The sequence below is a fragment of the Camelina sativa genome, chromosome 5 (assembly GCF_000633955.1).
Source record: "Camelina sativa cultivar DH55 chromosome 5, Cs, whole genome shotgun sequence".
Taxonomy (NCBI): domain Eukaryota; kingdom Viridiplantae; phylum Streptophyta; class Magnoliopsida; order Brassicales; family Brassicaceae; genus Camelina; species Camelina sativa.
The window spans coordinates 24,215,666-24,234,202 of NC_025689.1; the positions used below are offsets into that span (position 1 = coordinate 24,215,666).

Genomic DNA, 18,537 nt, shown 5'->3' on the forward strand with positions numbered 1-18,537 from the left:
CTCGACTTTATTCACCTATTAAAAAAACTGATTACTATTTACATATTTAAAATTTCCATAATAAAATTATCACAATAATCATTATTATATGACTTATTTAATGTCATTGGTATAATATTTTACTGGTGAAACATATTCTTACACCAGAAAAAATTAAACAAAATCTTGCATAGATTGAAGAAAGAGCAGATTATATATTTAGTTGATACATAATAGTTTGATCTAAACATATTCTCACAGGATATATATTTTGTTTTTACACAAATAAATATTAGATCCTCAAAAATAACTTTACTTATAATATTAATTTTATCTGCAGATATATATCCCACACATAGTGCGGTTTGTTACCTAGTTTATTAGATTAGATGAACATACAATTTCATGTATTAAATGGACGTTTCTTTCAGTATTATCAGAGCATTTAATACATGGTCACCTCTTAAGTGTGATGATTTTACAGAATGTGCTGCTATTATGTCACAAAATTCTCAGTTTTTGCATACAATCAGAATCTACAATTTAAACCAAACAATTACAACTCTCAAAATTTTCCATATATACATTGTAAATATTCGTACTTGTCAACTCATAAACAGATTATTCTAATGTATTCGAAATCCAAAATATATAACTTTAGCTTTGATACAATAATCCCCTCATCGCGGAGGAGAGAGTTCACAACTTTACATTGTAATGAATGAGTAACAGCTTTGACTGTGTCTGTTGAATTAAAAGAAGTAAAAAAAAAAAAAGATGATTTAAATTTGCTTCTTGCAGCTGACACTAATAATAGTACACAAAAGACTATAAACCCAAAAATATTATCCTTCTATAACCTTAGAACACGTCTTAAGGGCAACTTTTTTCACAGGATAACAGACAGAGAAATGATCATTTTGATTGTAGTCTTTAGCTTTGAGTATCATTCCCAAAACCTTCATAAGACCGATTCGAAGGAACGAAAGCAGAAGGCTGTTTAGTTACAGCAGTCAAGATCTCTCCATATCCCACAACTCCAACAAGAACATCATCTGAATCAGCCTCTGTAACCCAAACATGTGTTGCCCTGTGAGACAGCATTTGAGCCATAACCGCAGCTAAAGAGCTCGATGTTTTGCAAGTTAACGGCGCACTTCTTCCCCTGTACATGCTCCTACCGATGCTCAACCTTGTCGGGCTTGTTGGATTAAAACCGATGCTCCTGCTGCTGAACTTCTTGGCCTTTGTTGCTGTTCCGTTATGTTCTCCTCCCGGAAATGAAGTTTGGAGGAAGTCGCTGAACGATCTTGATGACATGTTGTCTTCAACTCCCATCACAAACTGTCCTGCATAGAGATTAGCTAGAGCCCAAGCTGCAGCCAGATAATCACATTTCCATAGCTTCGAAGCTGATATTTCTCCTATTATCTTGAACTGTTGTTCGTTTTCTGTTTGTTCCAACACGGCGATCGCACTAGGGTCACACTGTGGCCTTCTGGTGGATTCAATGGCTGGAAGAGAGGCTTCAATGAAGTTATAGTTTTGATTGATAATTCCCAGAGTGGAGATTGAGGTGAGTGGCAAAGGAGCTAATGCTCCAAGGACACCAATAAGGAAGCGGATTACGTCTTCCCTTGAGAGACAGCAAAACTTGTCCCGGCTTGAAGTCATGGACGTAGTAGGCCTGTTGGTGGAGTCAGAAGCGAGACCACTGCTACTGCTAGAGTTTTCACTGTTCTTCAGCCATTTTCCGTTGTAAAGAATGGAGAATCTCTTGCTCATACCTCTCCAAACAACGCTTTTCGGAACCAGAAGTCGTCTCACTCCTTGTTTCATCATCTCCAAAGCATCTATCAACCTTACATTACATTTAATACAACAAAATCATCATCATAGAAAAAGAAAAGATATTAAACAAGGAAGCTAACTACATCAACAGAAACATCGAATTCACTGCAACAAAGGAATCATGAAATCAAAACCATTTGGACAAGAGAGTATTCTAATTGAAAAACCAAAAAGTTTCTGCACTCTCGAGAAGTGTGGCAGATCCTATTTGGTCAATAAGGTTGAGCAAGGAAGAACAAAGATGCAGTTAAAGGCAAGGAACACTGTATCTTGGTTTTTTTGGAAATAAACAGTATTTCATACCCAGTTGGTCATAGAATTACAGAATACAGTTTTTCACTGGCTGCCTACTTAGAGAACATCAAACAAACCAGTAACATATAGATGATCAAATCCTGCACAAATCCTAACAGAATTGTTACACTATCAACTTGTCTTTAAAACATGTGTTTTCCTGTTTTTGTACTAGTTAGATGACATAAAGTTTTATCATAGTCAACTACAAAGTTAGTTGCAGAGCTAAAAGAAGGATTGACTAAGGTCTAAGCAAAGTAGAAGTTGAGGGAAAGAAAAAAAAAAGTCAAAAGAGATTGGGACACTTAAAACTATACTCCTTTTAGTTAGTAAATGGGTTTCCCCAGATGTTTGCAACAATTTCCTAAACACTGACCACAAGAAAACAAGGCGCTTAAAACATTGCATACTTCAGTTTACTAACCCAAGGTTGACAATTTGAAGCCCGAGGCAATCTACCTTACTGTTTTATATACTCAAACCAATAAAATAAGAAGAATAAAAGGTCCCACTTTCATGTTATATTGAACATGAAGTCTGGATCAAAATATAAGCACCTAAGCACATGGCCTATATATATTTATATTGACCATGTAGTCTCTGATTAGATCCAACCATGTTCAGAGAAATAATTGCAATCACGGATCCAAAATTCAATCAATTATAACTACACCAAGTAAACTTCTAAAAAAAAAAACGAGATCTTACTAAGTTAATGAAGTTAAAGCAAGTGACCTTTTGGGGCCTTAATCTCCAATTTGAAGAACTTGATGTCCCTCCCAAGCTAGGAGTCCTACGAAACAAGCACTAGCTCAAGACTCACTTGGTCAAGTGATCAACCTTGAATTCAACTAAATCCTCAGAACACTAGAATCTTATTGCCACCTTACTCTAAGCTATGACCCTTTTTACTAAAGTTAAAGATATTACATGTATACTACTAAAACTCAAAACCAAACAGAATCAATGAAACCAAGAAACAGTAACTCAAAGTCAGGTCCTTTATTACATTAATTTAACTTTAAGGATAAAAAAGAACTAACCTTGTGCCAGGATCAACCTGTTTAAGGAGAGTGTTGTCAGGAGAAACAACCTCAGAGACAGGAATCTTCATAGCTTTCTCTTCTTGCAAACACTCACTCTTAGCCAAAAAAGCAACGATGTCCAAAGAATTCAAAATCCCAACGAATCTTTGTTGCCTCATCTCACTATTCTCCACGAACCCAGGAAGCGACGGCGTCGATCTCTTCCTCCAAACCGGAATCCCACACTCCGTCGACTCACCGATGGCTCGAATCGCAGATTCAACCGTCTCTGTTTCGTAGAACTCAACCATCTCTGGCTTGCCTACGGTTAGATCTCCAACCACGTGATACAAGAACACTGACGCCATCAGAGAGATCTCGCTATAGATCTGTGAATTTTGGAGGTCGAAGGGAGCAGAGAGAGAGAGTTATAAAAGAGAGTGGAGAAAGACGAGGAGAAGGTGAACGCCGGTGATGGGTGATCGGAGAAGGATCAAAAGGAGAGGAAGAGAATTCGCCATTCAAGTCCCATGAAGCGATCTCTTTGATCAGAGCTTTTTGTGGATAGAGATTTGTTTTGTTGGGTCCGTATAATTGTATTATTAAGAAAGAAGAAATAACATAACACGATGAAACATACAGTTATGTTGGACGTATCTCTTAGGCATTATGTACTTATGTACTTTGGATCTTTGATGCAATCAGATTAATAAAAAAAACCACAAAATAGATAAGAGAAAATACTACAAAATAGGTAACAATTGTTTGACTAGAGAAAAAAAAAAAACAAACTTAAGAAGATACATGTTATATTACAAATGTCGATACGATCAATTTTGGGTGTTAAAAGGTTATTAGGAAATGGTTCCATAATGGTAACAAAATGGTCAAAAGAATTTTAAAGACCACAAAAAGGTGAGCACATGTTCATTCATTGAGACAGAGAAGAGCCCTGAGGCTGAGATGGGCACATGTGTTTCTTTGTCTATACTCTATACACGAGACAATGGAAAAAAAAAAACAATTCAGTATATTTGGAAAAAGAAAAAAAACAATTCAGTATATTTGATGCCTACTTGAATAGTGTAAGATTTTGTTGGAAAAAAAAACGAACGAAAATAATATATATATATATATATATATATAAAACATGAGAGCGAGGCGATTTTGTTGTTCGTACCGGTTCATCTTCTCTTCGTGTCTCTTTCTCTTCCGAGTGCAGTTATTGCTGGTTACCGGCAGTTTTTTCAAGGGTTGTGTTAAGTTTTGTGATATCGTAACTTCTGTAACTAACTTTTTATTGATAACTCAAATACTAACAGGGGGTATTGAACTTGGATTTGGTAGGATTTTGTAGGATTTTAATATTTTAGAATTCTGAAAGATTTGATTGAGTTTTAAGAAGAATTGATTAGTTTTTAAGGTTTTTATTTATAAAATACAAGAAAATGAATGTGATTTTGTAAGATCTTGTTATTAAACTTTGGATGATTTTAGAATATTTTAGAACACAAAAAAAAACATTTTGTTTACCCGGGAAGACGAAGTGTTTATTTTTTTGGTATTGAACATATGGCCAAATTGCAATACAAAAATAAACCGAGGTTAGGGTTGAGATTAACCTGCAGTAAAGAGAAAGGAGTTAGTGAGAAGATTATGAAGAAAAGAAAAGAAGCACAAAGAGAAGAAGGTGACCAAACAGAGTCTACAGTCTGAGTTTAACAAGAACAGCAGAAAGGTTTCAGCAACCAATTAATAAAATCTACATTATCCGTGTTAAAAGGAGAAACCATCGTACAATGTGTTAGATAGACCCATTTTCTTGTATCCACACAACAAGAGTATCTCAATGTTCGAACCTTTGTAATCTTTATCCATAATGAAGCGATTGACAAGAAAATATCATTTCTACTTTATCTCACAGCTTTATCCATATGGGGAGAAGAAAGCGATTGACAAGAAAATATCAAAAACGAATGCAGTGCCAATACTTGAGATTAGATGAATCCATGTCCTTTATTTACAAAATAGTTTCCTTCTATTTCTTTCCTCATACACACAAAGTCTATAATAAGAAGAAAAAAATCAAGATGTAACTTTCCGGCCAAATCCGCAAGACCGATTACGGTAAAACAAATATTATCACCTACACATGTCTCCTCGTAAGGTGTAGTAACAAATTGAACAACCATTCTTCTGTTGGAACTGAATTTTCAGAAACAAGTTTCAGAAAATTGCAGGTTTTGGGACAATATCTTTTCGGCGACTTTCCGGCCAAATTCCGGCCAAATAGCTGATCGGAATTGTCTGGTCGATAGTGCAATGGAAAGCTGGTAACGAGTACTACAAAATGGTATACTCATACGTCCAAAACGAGTTGATTTGAATGAGAAATAAGAGTGTGAAATGAGCTACTTGGGATGGTTTGGAAAATATCCCACATCGGAAATATGATTGATTTTTCACTCATATATATATAGTTTCACACTCTTCTAGTTTCAAAAGTGTGTAGAAAGAAGAGGGAAGGTTCCCACACTCGCACCAAACCGAACCGGGCCGAGCACAGATGCGGGGCGGGCCGGGCCCGGCCGGGCTGGTCTTGGAGGCGGGCTGTGGTCTCTTGGGCTTTTGGGTTTTTGGGCTTTTTGGCTCTTGAGACTGCTGTAGGCCCATTTAATTTTTTTGGAAAGACTTGGTGTGAACTCCAAGCAAACATGGGCAGCACTCCGAGAATATTCACTGAATATTTTCTTGAGAGCTCCCTCCTTCCACTATATATAGAGGCATAACCTCTCATTATTTTTCACACACAAAAACATAAACACTTCTTCCTCTGAAGATCTCTCTCTCCCTCTCCCTCTCCCTTTCTTAGTCCAAGTAAGTTCTTAGTTTAGTAGTCTCGGGAGTATAACGTAGATCTGTTCGCTTGAGTTCTATTACTGGTGTGCTACTGTAATAGTTCGTGATCGGTTGTATCCTGGGATTCATAAATCGTGATTGTCCGAAAGCACTTACGGCCGATTTATTGAATTAAGGAAAGATATATCATATCTTGCCTCCGTGATTTATTTTATACTTTATATAATGTTGTTGTAATTCGTTTATGATTTCGTTAATTTAAATATAATTCGCATCTTTTCTCAATTCGATTTTTGCGCTCCTAACAGTCTTAATTCAATAAATCCGCTTTCTGCTTATCGCTTTAAACGGATTGAGAATTTTTCAAATTTTTTATTTATTTTAAAAACGATTTCAAAATCTTCTGAAAAACTGTTTCTGCTTTCATCTTTCGGTGCTTACGCGGAAAGTTTTTGAAGAACGCTTTTACTTTAATTATTTCTTCTCTACTCTCTCTGGTTTCCACGAACGCTCTTAATTGAGTGAGTTTGTGAAACAAGTTTCTGCAAACGCTTGTTAAGCGAGTTTGCAAAACTAATTCAGTGTAATTTAATTACTTGAATTGTTTGATTAATATATTAATCAGATCTGTTTATTGTGAAACAGAAAAATGTCTGGAGACAACACCAACAACGTTGACGGTGATAGGGTTCCTGCAACCCCTGTTGAAACTCCTGCTGAGTTGGCTTTACGCCTTGCTAAAGAACTTGAAAAGACGAAGCTTACCGATTTGGGTATGGAAAACGTGCGCTGAAATCTATTCGGTAATGGATCAACCCACATGGGGATACCACCTTCGGCTTCCCAAGGGATGATGCTAGATAAGTTCGATGGCAAAGCTGGGTTCAAAACGTGGCAAAACAAGATGCGCTACTACTTGGCCAGCATGAACATGGAAAGGTACCTCACAGAGGATCCACCAATGCTTCCACAAGGTGACACTGATGTGTATGTGGTTGGAAGTATGGATAGTTGGGCTCAAGGAAACTACTGTTGCAAAGGTCAGATTCTGAACCGTTTGGTCAATGATCTGTATGACCTCTACAGTATGTACAAGACTTCAAAAGCATTGTGGCTAGCTTTGGAGACCAAGTACAAGACTGATGAGTCTGGGATGCAGAAATTCTCAACTACGAAGTTCCTGAACTTCAAGATGGTGGATTCCAAACCAATTATGGAACAAGTGGAAGCTCTTCAACGCATCTTTCAGGAGATCGATTTGGAAGGGATGTCGATCTGCAATGTCTTCAAAACGAATTTCCTGATCGAGAAGCTACCAGGCTGGTCGAATTTCAAGCATTACCTTAACTTCAAGCGTAAGGCAATGTCTCTTGATGATCTCATCCGTCGGTTGAGAGTTGAGGACAACAATCGTGGAGCTCATTCGGATGCTCAAAGCCAAGGGCATGATGTTCATGTAGCTGAGCATAAGGCCAAGTTTAAAGGCAAGGGTAAAGGGATCTATATTCCTCATAAACCGTTGAAGGTGTCATCTGGACCAAACATCAAGAAGAGCAACCTTGAGAGGAAGTTCAAAGGGAAGTGTCATCATTGTGGTAAGATTGGACACAAGGCTGATGTTTGCAAAAGCAAAGCAAAAGATCTCAAGTTGCAAGCAAACCTAACTGAAGAAGACATGGTTGCGGTGGTTACTGAATGTAACACGGTGGAAGACAACCCAGTGAAGTGGTACTACGACACTGGTGCTACCACACACATATACTCTGATGGGACCATGTTCACCACCTACGAGAAGAACAAGTCAAATGAGCAGCTTTTCATGGGCAACACGGCGGTGTCCAAGATTGAAGGTAAAGGCAAAGTGGTTCTGAAGCTAACTTTTGATCGTGAGCTTACCCTGCAGAACGTGAAGCACGTACCTGACATGCGGAAGAATCTCATCTCTGGAACAGTTCTAAGCAAGCATGGTTTTTCCATCAATTTTGAGGCTGATAAGTTAGTTCTTAAGAAAAATGGGATGTATTTGGGAAAGGGTTTTGTTAAGGGTGGACTGATCAAAATGTCTGTAACGACAGTCCATCCGAAAATTGTAGCTTCTGCTTCTGTTGCTGAAATGAAAGAAAACCCTATTGCTTACTTGGTTGAGTCGTTTACTACTTGGCATGAACGTTTAGGACATGTCAATTACAAAACAATGCGAAAAATGCAAAACTTGAATTTGATTCCGAAATTCAAAACTAACCAAGAAAAATGTGAAGTGTGCGTACAGGCCAAACTCACTAAAACTCCCTCACCACGCGTTGAAAGAACAACCGAACCTCTAGGTTTAATTCACACAGACTTATGTGATTTAAAGTATGTGCAAACTAGAGGCGGTAAGAAATACTTTGTTACCTTCATTGATGATTGCACAAGATATTGCTATGTATATCTCTTGCATAGCAAAGATGAAGCACTGGAAAAATTCAAAGAGTTCACCCTCGAAGTAGAAAATCAGCTTCAGAAAACTATAAAAGTAGTTTGAAGTGATAGAAGAGGAGAATATAATGAGCCGTTCAATGCATTTTGCAGAGAAAAAGGCATTATACATCAGACAATTGCTCCCTACTCGCCAGAATCTAATGGAGTAGCGGAACGAAAGAATCGAACTCTGAAAGAGATGATGAATGCGTTGTTGCAGGAATCTGGGTTAGCCCAAAACATGTGGGGGGAAGCTTTGCGTACCACTAATTACATCCTCAATAGGCTACCGCATAAGGTTACTGGCAAGTCACCGTATGAGCTTTGAAAGGTACAATACCTTCGTACAAATACCTCAAAGTGTGGGGGTGTCTAGCAAAAGTGGCTGTACCACCTCCTAAAAAGGTCACAATTGGGCCTAAGACCGTAGACTGTATCTTCATCGGATATGCACGTAACAGTAGTGCATATCAATTTCTGGTTCATTAAATCAGATATTCCAGATATCCATGTGAATACAGTTATGGAGTCGAGAAATGCTTCATTTTTTGAAGACATTTTTCCCTGTAGGAAAACTCAAAAACGGACTCGTGAACAACGAGATGCAGCGACTTTGGAAGCTGGCAATACTTTGAGTACTACTTCTGTAGAATCAGAACTGGAACCTAGAAGAAGCAAACGAGCTCGCAAAAGTAAATCGTTTGGTGATGATTTTCTGATGATGGCATTTCTAGCTGAAAATCTACCAAGAACATATGCAAAAGCTATGTCTACACCTGATGCACCTTATTGGAAGGAAGCAGTCAAAACTGAAATAGACTCTATCATGCAACATCATACTTACGAGATGGTAGATCTACCACAAGGATTTATGCCTTTGGGATGTAAATGGATTTTTACGATAAAACGAAAACCAAATGGCGATATTGAGCGGTACAAGGCTAGGCTTGTAGTGCAAGGATTTCGGCAAAAAGAAGGCTTAGATTTCTTTGATACCTATTCACCGGTAACAAGACTATCTTCGATCAGGATGCTCATAGGTATTGCAGCCTTGAGAAAACTTGAAATCCATCAAATGGATGTAAAAACTGCTTTTCTTCATGGAGATTTAGAAGAGGAAATCTACATGAAACAACCTGAGGGATTTGTTATTCCAGGACAAGAACACAAAGTGTGTAAACTTGTGAAGTCATTATATGGACTCAAACAGGCTCCTAAGCAGTGGCATGAGAAGTTTGACAGTATGATGATGTCTAATGGTTTTCGCATTAATGAATGTGACAAATGCATATACTACAAAACTACTCCATCAGGGTACATTTTGTTATGCTTATATGTAGATGATATGCTTATTATTGGCAGCAACAAAGACATCATAACTCAAACGAAAAACATGCTCAAAAGAAATTTTGACATGAAGGACTTGGGTTTAGCAGATGTAATTTTGGGGATAAAAATCATCAGAACTGATGAGGGCCTTATCTTGTCTCAAACCCTCTATGCGGAAAAAGTGCTTGATCGATTCAAGCATTACTCAAATGGGACAGCAAAATTTCCAGAGGATCCTCAAATTCACTTAACTAAAAATTCTGGTGAACCTGTGCAACAGGTGGAGTATGCAAGAGTAATTGGCAGTCTAATGTACTTGACAAACTGTACAAGACCGAATTTAGTGCACTCTCTAAATGTACTTAGTCGCTACACAAGTAATCCAGGACATAAGCATTGGATGGCTATAGCTAGAGTTTTGGACTATCTACGTTATACCAAAGATCATGGCTTGCACTATGGTAGAGAACCCGGAGTTTTGGAAGGTTACAGTGATGCCAACTGGATCGCAGACTCGAGAAACTCAAAATCCACAAGTGGATATGTTTTTACACTTGGAGTTGCAGCAGTGTCCTGGAAGTCTTCCAAACAAACTCTGGCAGCTAAATCAACTATGGAATCTGAATTCATAGCTTTGGAGATAGCTATGTCGGAAGCTGAATCACTTCGTAATTTCTTGGAAGACATCCCAATGTGGGGGAATCCTGTGCCTGCAATACGTGTACACTGTGATAGCGAATCGGCTTTGGGCAGGGCAAGGAATACCCATTACAATGGCAAATCTCGTCACATCAGACGGAGACATAAAACTGTTAGACAACTTATCTCAACTGGTGTAGTTACGATTGATTACATCAATACGAAAGAAAACCTAGCGGATCCATTTACAAAAGGTTTGGCGCGAGATCAAGTTATAAAATCATCAAGAGGAATGGGTTTAAAGCCTATGACTTAAGAGGATGTTTGATGGTAACCCCACCTACTCAGATTGGAGACCCCATGACCTAGGTTCAAAGGGACAACTAAATCAAGCTGAATCTGCTACAAGCACTAGAAGACTTTTGTCTTTTCCCAGTTCCTAGAGTGATGTAAAGTGCTTCCTGTATGTTAGAGGTTAAGCATATGCTTTTAATGATTTGAAATGTAGCTTTGTAAAATATTTGAAATAATTACAGGATATTTCTTTAAATACAAGCAGCTTATANTACATATACTACAAAATTACTCCATCAGGGTACATTTTGTTATGCTTATATGTAGATGATATGCTCNTGTTTCTAGGAGAATATATAAGGCTATACTCTCCAAGTTCACTCATGATTAACCAGACATGTTCAAGGCCACAATGAACACAATAGAGAACCTCGTTCTACGAGAAAACGAAGCTGTGTTATGCCTGCTGTCTAAGTTTACATACAAATCCGGATGGTTCAAGACATCATGTTCACCAACTGGCCGAGTAAACTCGACAGGTATAACAATGAGTCGGTTCAAGGTTGGAAAACGCCACCAATTCAGATACAGTTAGTTTTCGCATGTACTCTCGAAGGTCTGTTTAGTCTAGCTAGTAGTGTCAGTCTATAGGGTTAGTTATGTCGTCATATGTTTAGACTTATTTCTATTCATGTGGGGGATTGTTGGAACTGAATTTTCAGAAACAAGTTTCAGAAAATTGCAGGTTTTGGGACAATGACTTTCCGGTGACTTTCCGGCCAAATTCCGGCCAAATGGCTGATCGGAATTGTCTGGTCGATAGTGCAATGGAAAGCTGGTAACGAGTAATACAAAATGATATACACATACGTCCAAAACGGAGTTGATTTGAATGAGAAATAAGAGTGTGAAGTGAGCTACTTGGGATGGTTTGGAAAATATCCCACATCGAAAATATGATTGATTTTTCACTCATATGTATATAGTTTCACACTCTTCTAGTTTCAAACGTGTGTAGAAGGAAGAAGGAATGTTCCCACACGTGCACCGAACCGAACCGGGCCGAGCGCGGATGCGGGGCGTGCCAGGCCCGGCCGGGCTGGTCTCGGACGCGGGCTGTGGTCTCTTGGGCTTTTGGGTTTTTGGGCTTTTTGGCTCTTGAGACTGCTGTAGGCCCATTTAATTTTTTTGGAAAGACTTGGTGTGAACTCCAAGCAAACTTGGGCAGCACTCTGAGAATATTCACAGAATATTTTCTTGAGAGCTCCCTCCTTCCACTATATATAGAGGCATAACCTCTCATTATTTTTCACACACAAAAACATAAACACTTCTTCCTCTGAAGATCTCTCTCTCCTTCTCCCTTGCTTAGTCCAAGTAAGTTCTTAGTTTAGTAGTCTCGAGAGTATAACGTAGATCTGTTCGCTTGAGTTCTATTACTGGTGTGCTACAGTAATAGTTCGTGATCGGTTGTATCATGGGATTCATAAGTCGTGATTGTCCGAAAACACTTACGGCCGATTTATTGAATTAAGGAAAGAGATATCATATCTTGCCTCCGTGATTTATTTTATACTTTATATTATGTTGTAATTCGTTTATGATTTCGTTAATTTAAATATAATTCGCATCTTTTCTCAATTCGATTTTTGCGTTCCTAACATATTCTTCTGTCCCTAATTTTGATTCACATGGTCACAAGGCTTACCTCTACGCTTGTTAATCTTAGATCCCTCCCCAGTCCAAGAACTGCTTCACTTCATCATCAAAAATCCATCTATTCCACAATGGCTAAGAAGCCAATTCAGCAGATGTAGTCACAGCTTGAGCCCTCCAAAATATAAGCCACATACAGTGAATAATCACACCATGTAGAAACGCAGGTAACCCTCTATAGATTCCTCTAACTCCATCTTTCTTTTGAATTGTCGATAAGAAATGATGGATTCCTCTAAACTGACGAGCGTCAGACCAAGACCCAATTCCAATTGCCGAGAGAACCTGTAGACATTCTAATTGGTGAGAGATAAACGAGAGAGGAAGTCTAGTCAGAGATGAGGATTGAGGAATACACAAGACCCAATTTGCCGGTGGTGGGGTGGGATTGGAGCAGAGGAGCGGGGAAGAGCCAGTTTTGTTTCAATTTTGATTTCCACATAGTAAATACAATTTTTTTTTTGCTGAAATCTTTTGAAAAACTATCTCAAAGGGTGTGATTTTGAGGGAGGTATTTTTCAACTAGAAAACAAAAAAAAATCTCACAGAATCATACAAAGTAGCATATTATTAAAATGTTCTGAAATTTTGAATAATAGTAGATTTTAAGTCAGTTTTATAAATCATTGATTGAATAACAAGAGACTGTAAATTATTTTAAATGATTTTACAGAAATCTAAATTGAATAACAAAGAATTTTAAAAGATTTTACATAAATCTAAATTGAATAACAAGAGATTTTAAGAATACTCTAAAATCTTTTAAAATACCAAATTCGATACCTCCCTCTAACACACCATAGACGAAGGCAAGCACATCACAAGCTCTTCACCTAACAAAGATCAGAGACGAGAGCACATCACTCTAGCACTAACCATCAGAGAGCACATCACTCTCTCACTAGAACATCGCTAGAACATTCAACAACAATAAGCATGAATCCAAAATGAGCTTGACGAGTCTCTCTTATACTCTCCTCAATCTTCAACGGCAAAGCTTCTGGTACTTTCCAAGTCTTTCCCTTCAGCAAAGCCTCTGTTTCTTCCCCAGTCTTCCCTTTTCTCATTGATACGAACCACATTATCAACAAACTTGAATCACGTGACATGTCATTGTACAGTGTCATTGTACAATCGTATCAATACTCCCCCCATTTCGACAAGCTTGTCCTCAAGCTTCTTTAGAACTGAAGTGACCAGGCTCTCACTAACTCCTTGTAGTCTTGTACAATGTGCTGCTTCTTGTTTCTCGACTCTATTTGTTTTGATCTTTGTTTGTACTTAAACATCCAAGTTTTATGATATTTTCTCTATTTCTGCCTTTGTTGTAGCTGAACCTTAAAATGGTTGTGATGAAGGGAATGTGCTGTCATCAAAGGATGAGCTAAAGCTTGTAGTATTTTTTTCACGGACATCCCCACAACAGGTTTTCGCTTAACAGCTCTTCTTGTAAAACCTGAACCCAGTTTCCCTCTTTTAAAACAGCTTGTAAAAGCATGATGATCACTGTAACTCTAAACATTCCATCAACAAGCATGTTTATAAAGTGAGGCATTCCCTGCGAAACAAGAGCTCTATTCCTACTGATAGCTTTGAATTTAAACCACCAATTCTTGCACAACTTCCTCCTCCACAAATCTGAAACCCAAGTGCAGTTGTTCTTCAAGTTTAACATCACATCTCCACACCCAAACTGATGTATTCTTCTTTAATCCTGGTTTATCATCACTCACACAACAATTGTTTATCCCCTCTGTTTATCCCATTGCTGGTGATTTTCTCTCTTGCTTCTACTCCACATTTAAACTGGAATCTCCTAAACTTAGAATACTTCCACGTCTGATCACTACTAGTGGCACCATGAGCTCCAACAACTAAAGATCTAGGAATGAATCCCAAGAAACTGATCCTTTTGCTAGAATGAAAATGCACCAAGACCCACCTTATGAGTTTTGAAATTCTCTGCAATGTCTCAACTTTGCTTTTCTAACGATACCAAAAATGAGAATCAACTTTGTTTGTCACATGGAAAAGACAATGTCGAGGCCATTGAATTATGCAAATTACAGAATTGACATTCTGCAGCTGACGTGTTGTATCTATCGACAAGGTGAAACACAATATAGATGATGAAAATTGAAACTCATGGAGAAAGGCAGCAGCTTGATCCTCATTACTTCCGCCGTTGTGAACAAGCTTGGAGCATTGTATCCACAACAATATGTCTCTAATAGAAATATCTTGGAAACTGCCCTCGGATTCCCTTTCACACAAGAACAGGGGCGTCATACCACCATGGAGAAGTTGCTTCATGCCTCCTGGATCATGCAACATCCTCATTTTAGACATCACCCTTGACATATGAGCTTGCTTGTCCACTCTCAGGTTCTGAAATGTTCTCTTCTTTCTCACTAAACCAATGTTATGATCCATCATTTGTGATCTATTGCTTGACATAGTCATGTTTTTAAACTTAAATTTCCATGACTTCGGAGACAAACTTAGTTTCTTCTTTCGCTGAAGTCTATGGCTTCTAAGGAACAATCCATCAAACACCTTGTGTGCATAGTTTCTGTTCTTGACACTTCCAAAAACAGATTGTGGATGTTTCCGATTTCCCCACACAATTTCACATGGCCATGCCTCAAAAACATTCAACCGTTCACTGCATAAACTAAGGCTAGGTTCCAAGTTAGAAATAGGGACCTGAATATCTTCAATAGGAGGTGAGACATGATCAGATTCCTTCTCTGAACCTAAGTGAATCTCCACAATCGATGAATCGGTGACAATAGATTCACCTCCACCCAACGATTTTGTAGCCAGAATTGCCTCTGATGAAGAACAAATCTTAACTGGACAGGTTGATTCCACTTCTGATTAACAATTTGATCAGTTGCCGAAGGCACCTGTGAAGAACAACTCTTCACCGGATCATATTGTGCCAACAAGCTCTGCTTAAAGCTACTCCAATCCATGATTTTCTCTTTACTCATCTCTCGCATAAACCATGTCAATGCAACTCCGTCTAAACACCAAAAGACAAGATCAAGCTTCGCATCGTCTGAACATAGGTATATCCTTTCAACCATCATCTTCAGATATCATAGAGTCCATCATCGCGTTGAAGCTCTGATCTCAGTTTCCCCGCACCAATGTTAAGTTTTGTGATATCATAACCTCTGAAACTAACTCTTTATTGATAACCCAAACACTAACACACCATAGACGAAGGCAAGCACATCACAAGCTCTTCACCTAACAAAGATCAGAGATGAGAGCACATCACTCTCGCACTAATCATCAGAGAGCACATCACTCTCTCACTAGCACATCGCTAGAACATTCAACAACAATAAGCATGAATCCAAAATGAGCTTGACGAGTCTCTCTTATACTCTCCTCAATCTTCAACGGCAAAGCTCTGGTACTTTCCAAGTCTTTCCCTTCAGCAAAGCCTTTGTTTCTTCCCCATTCTTCCCTTTTTTCATTGATACAAACCACATTATCAACAAACTTGAATCACGTGACATGTCATTGTACATTGTCATTGTACAATCGTATCAGGTTGGTAACGGTAATGTTGTAACCGTCTTTTCTCGAAACCTATATAATCTTTGCGTTGATCTCTAGTTTCTTCAGGTTGATCAGAGTAAAATTAATCCTTTTCCTTTGTTCATATTACTAATGGCGGATAGAATCCGACGCCAAATGCAAGAAATTGCTTTGGGTATTGAAGATGCTAAGATTAATCTCCCAGCCCATTTGTGTGTAGAAGCGATTCAAGCAACATAATTAAGTCTACTTGTGAAGTCGGTCAACCCTAAGAAGCAGAATATGTGTGCGATATTGAGTACTCTGCCAAGACTTTGGGGGAGTAATGATGATGTCGTTGGATGAATTTTAGAGAGTAAGAAGATCCAATTCTTGTTTCCTTCGGAGGAAGGAGGAGTCCCGATCAACCACGGTGAAGATACGGTGGGCTATAAGCCACCAGAGGCAACATGAATACAGCCTTTTGGAACTGCAGGGGCTTGAGAGGGTCCATGGTAATTCGACGCGTCAAAGGGATTAAGGCAACTTATTCCCCGGACATACACTTTCTGATCGAGACTAAGAACCCAGATGATGTCATCCACGATGTTGCAGCTCAGTTGGGTTATGATGGTGTGAAGTGTTTATCTCCTTTGGTATTGGGGGGGGGGGGGGGGNNNNGGGGTGGATTAGCTTTTTTCTGGAAAAATACTATTTCTGCTTATTTTTATGATGTAAACGAAAGGATCATTAACTGCAAAATCAATAATAAAAATGTTTCTTTCTATTTCTCATGTGTATACGGGCACTTAATACGCAAACTAAGAAATCACCTTTGGGAACGTTTATAACGACTATCAACAAACAAAAATGGTCCTTGGTTAATGTGTGGTGACTTCAATGAGATACTAATTGACATATAATATAACAGAGCCATACATAAATCTAATAAAACAGAGCCATACATAAATCTAATAATCGGATAGTTAATAAATGCAATAGCCGACCCTTTTTCTCTCCCCACGAGGTCGCCTTAGCCGTCGTCTAAAATATCAAATCTCCGTTTGCCCTCTCCGGTGACCGGTGCTCCTCGCGGTAGCTGTGAGAGGGCCCCGATGCCCTGTTTTTGTTTGTTTTTGCTTCTGTTTGTGTCGCCGCGGTTAGATCTGGTGGATCGATGGAATGATTAGTATGCTCAACAAATGAGAAGGTCTTCACAGTGAGGCTTGATCGACGGTCTGAGCGTTTGTTCGTCCTCCCCTGGTGGTTTCAGGAGAAGCCTCGTTTGCCTTTGTCAGATTCGGCGACGTCCTCATCTCTTAGGTGTAGCTTCTTGGATCTGTGGCCATGGGTTATTGTTGTCTCCTGGTTGAGGAAGCTGACTTTCCCGTGTTTATCTTGTACCATCTAGCTAGGGTTAGGTGTGTAGTGTTGTAGAAGTGGTTGAAGTTTGGCCCTTGTTTGGGGAGTCTTGTGGTTTGGTTTGAGTCTCGATCTTGGGTTTTTTCATTGCGGTAGGAGCGGTCATTAATGGGTTTTGTGGTTGCAAGTTTATGGTTTTAATTCCGTAGCTAGTAGTTCCACGGTATGACTTTGAAAAATAATATATCAGCTTGACCCTTCCCTTCGTTTGCTTCCGTTCATGTGCTTCTCGTTGTTTTGAAGCCGCTTATGTTGTTTGGTTGTGATTGCGTTTTATCTGCCTAACCATTGTCTTGTCCATCACCCTTGGTCTACTTTTCCAGCCTTTGATTCCCTTAAGGTTGTTTCCTTTCTAAGTTTAGGCTTCGATTTGTTTAGAAGTTATGCTAGTCTTAGGTGTTTGCAATGGGCTCTTCTCTGGTTTGTTTGTTCGTTGTGGTTGATAGCTTCTTCGTTCCATCTTCATGCTCTTTTGAGTTTGGTTGTATCGAGAGGTTAGGCTGCGCTCCTTGTCCTTTTTTTGCAGATCTGGTGAGATATGACTGCATTTTGGTAAGGCTTCTACACAAACGATTCTGGACGTTATTTTCATCATCGTCGCATTCGGAAGCGTTTCGAGTCTTTGCTTGCCGGGTTATGAAGTCTTTGGTTTTGCTATAAGAGATTGGTTCTCTTCATGATAGGAGGTGGTTGTTATTAGCTTGGGATTGGTTGTGGGCATCCTTGGTAGTTGATGTTCATATATTTTACCCTGTTTTCCCTTAGTTTATTCACATCTTTTGCATCTTTTGCTATCCATTTTGACCATTATTGTGTAGCTTTAGGACCAATCATGCATTAGAGTTTAGTTGCATTGCATTTGCATCTTTTCATGCATAAACAGATGATTTTGGAGCTTAAGGAGCATGGAAGCAATGCTGAGGAGAAGTGAAGCAATCATGAAGGGAAAGCAAGAGAGTTAAGGCTGAAACAACAAGGTCCGGAGTCCAACTCGACCGCACACTCGACCAGACACTCGACCGTGTGCTGAGGAGGACTCGACCGAGTGGAGAATGCACGAGAGAAGCTAGCTCGACCTGCCACTCGACCGAGCACAGGTCGAGTTGACCGAGCCGTTGACTATTTTGTCTTTTAG

General features: G+C 39.0%; 1 protein-coding gene across 1 annotated transcript; it reads right to left on the reverse strand.

Moving 5' to 3' along the window:
* On the reverse strand, positions 612-3,780 carry LOC104787518 (CBS domain-containing protein CBSX6-like). The gene is made up of 2 exons (XM_010513121.2): positions 3,168-3,780; positions 612-1,840 (listed from the first exon to the last, which is right to left on the reverse strand). Exons 1-2 carry the CDS (start codon positions 3,515-3,517, stop codon positions 913-915), a joined length of 1,278 nt encoding a protein of 425 aa, XP_010511423.1. The 5' UTR covers positions 3,518-3,780; the 3' UTR covers positions 612-912.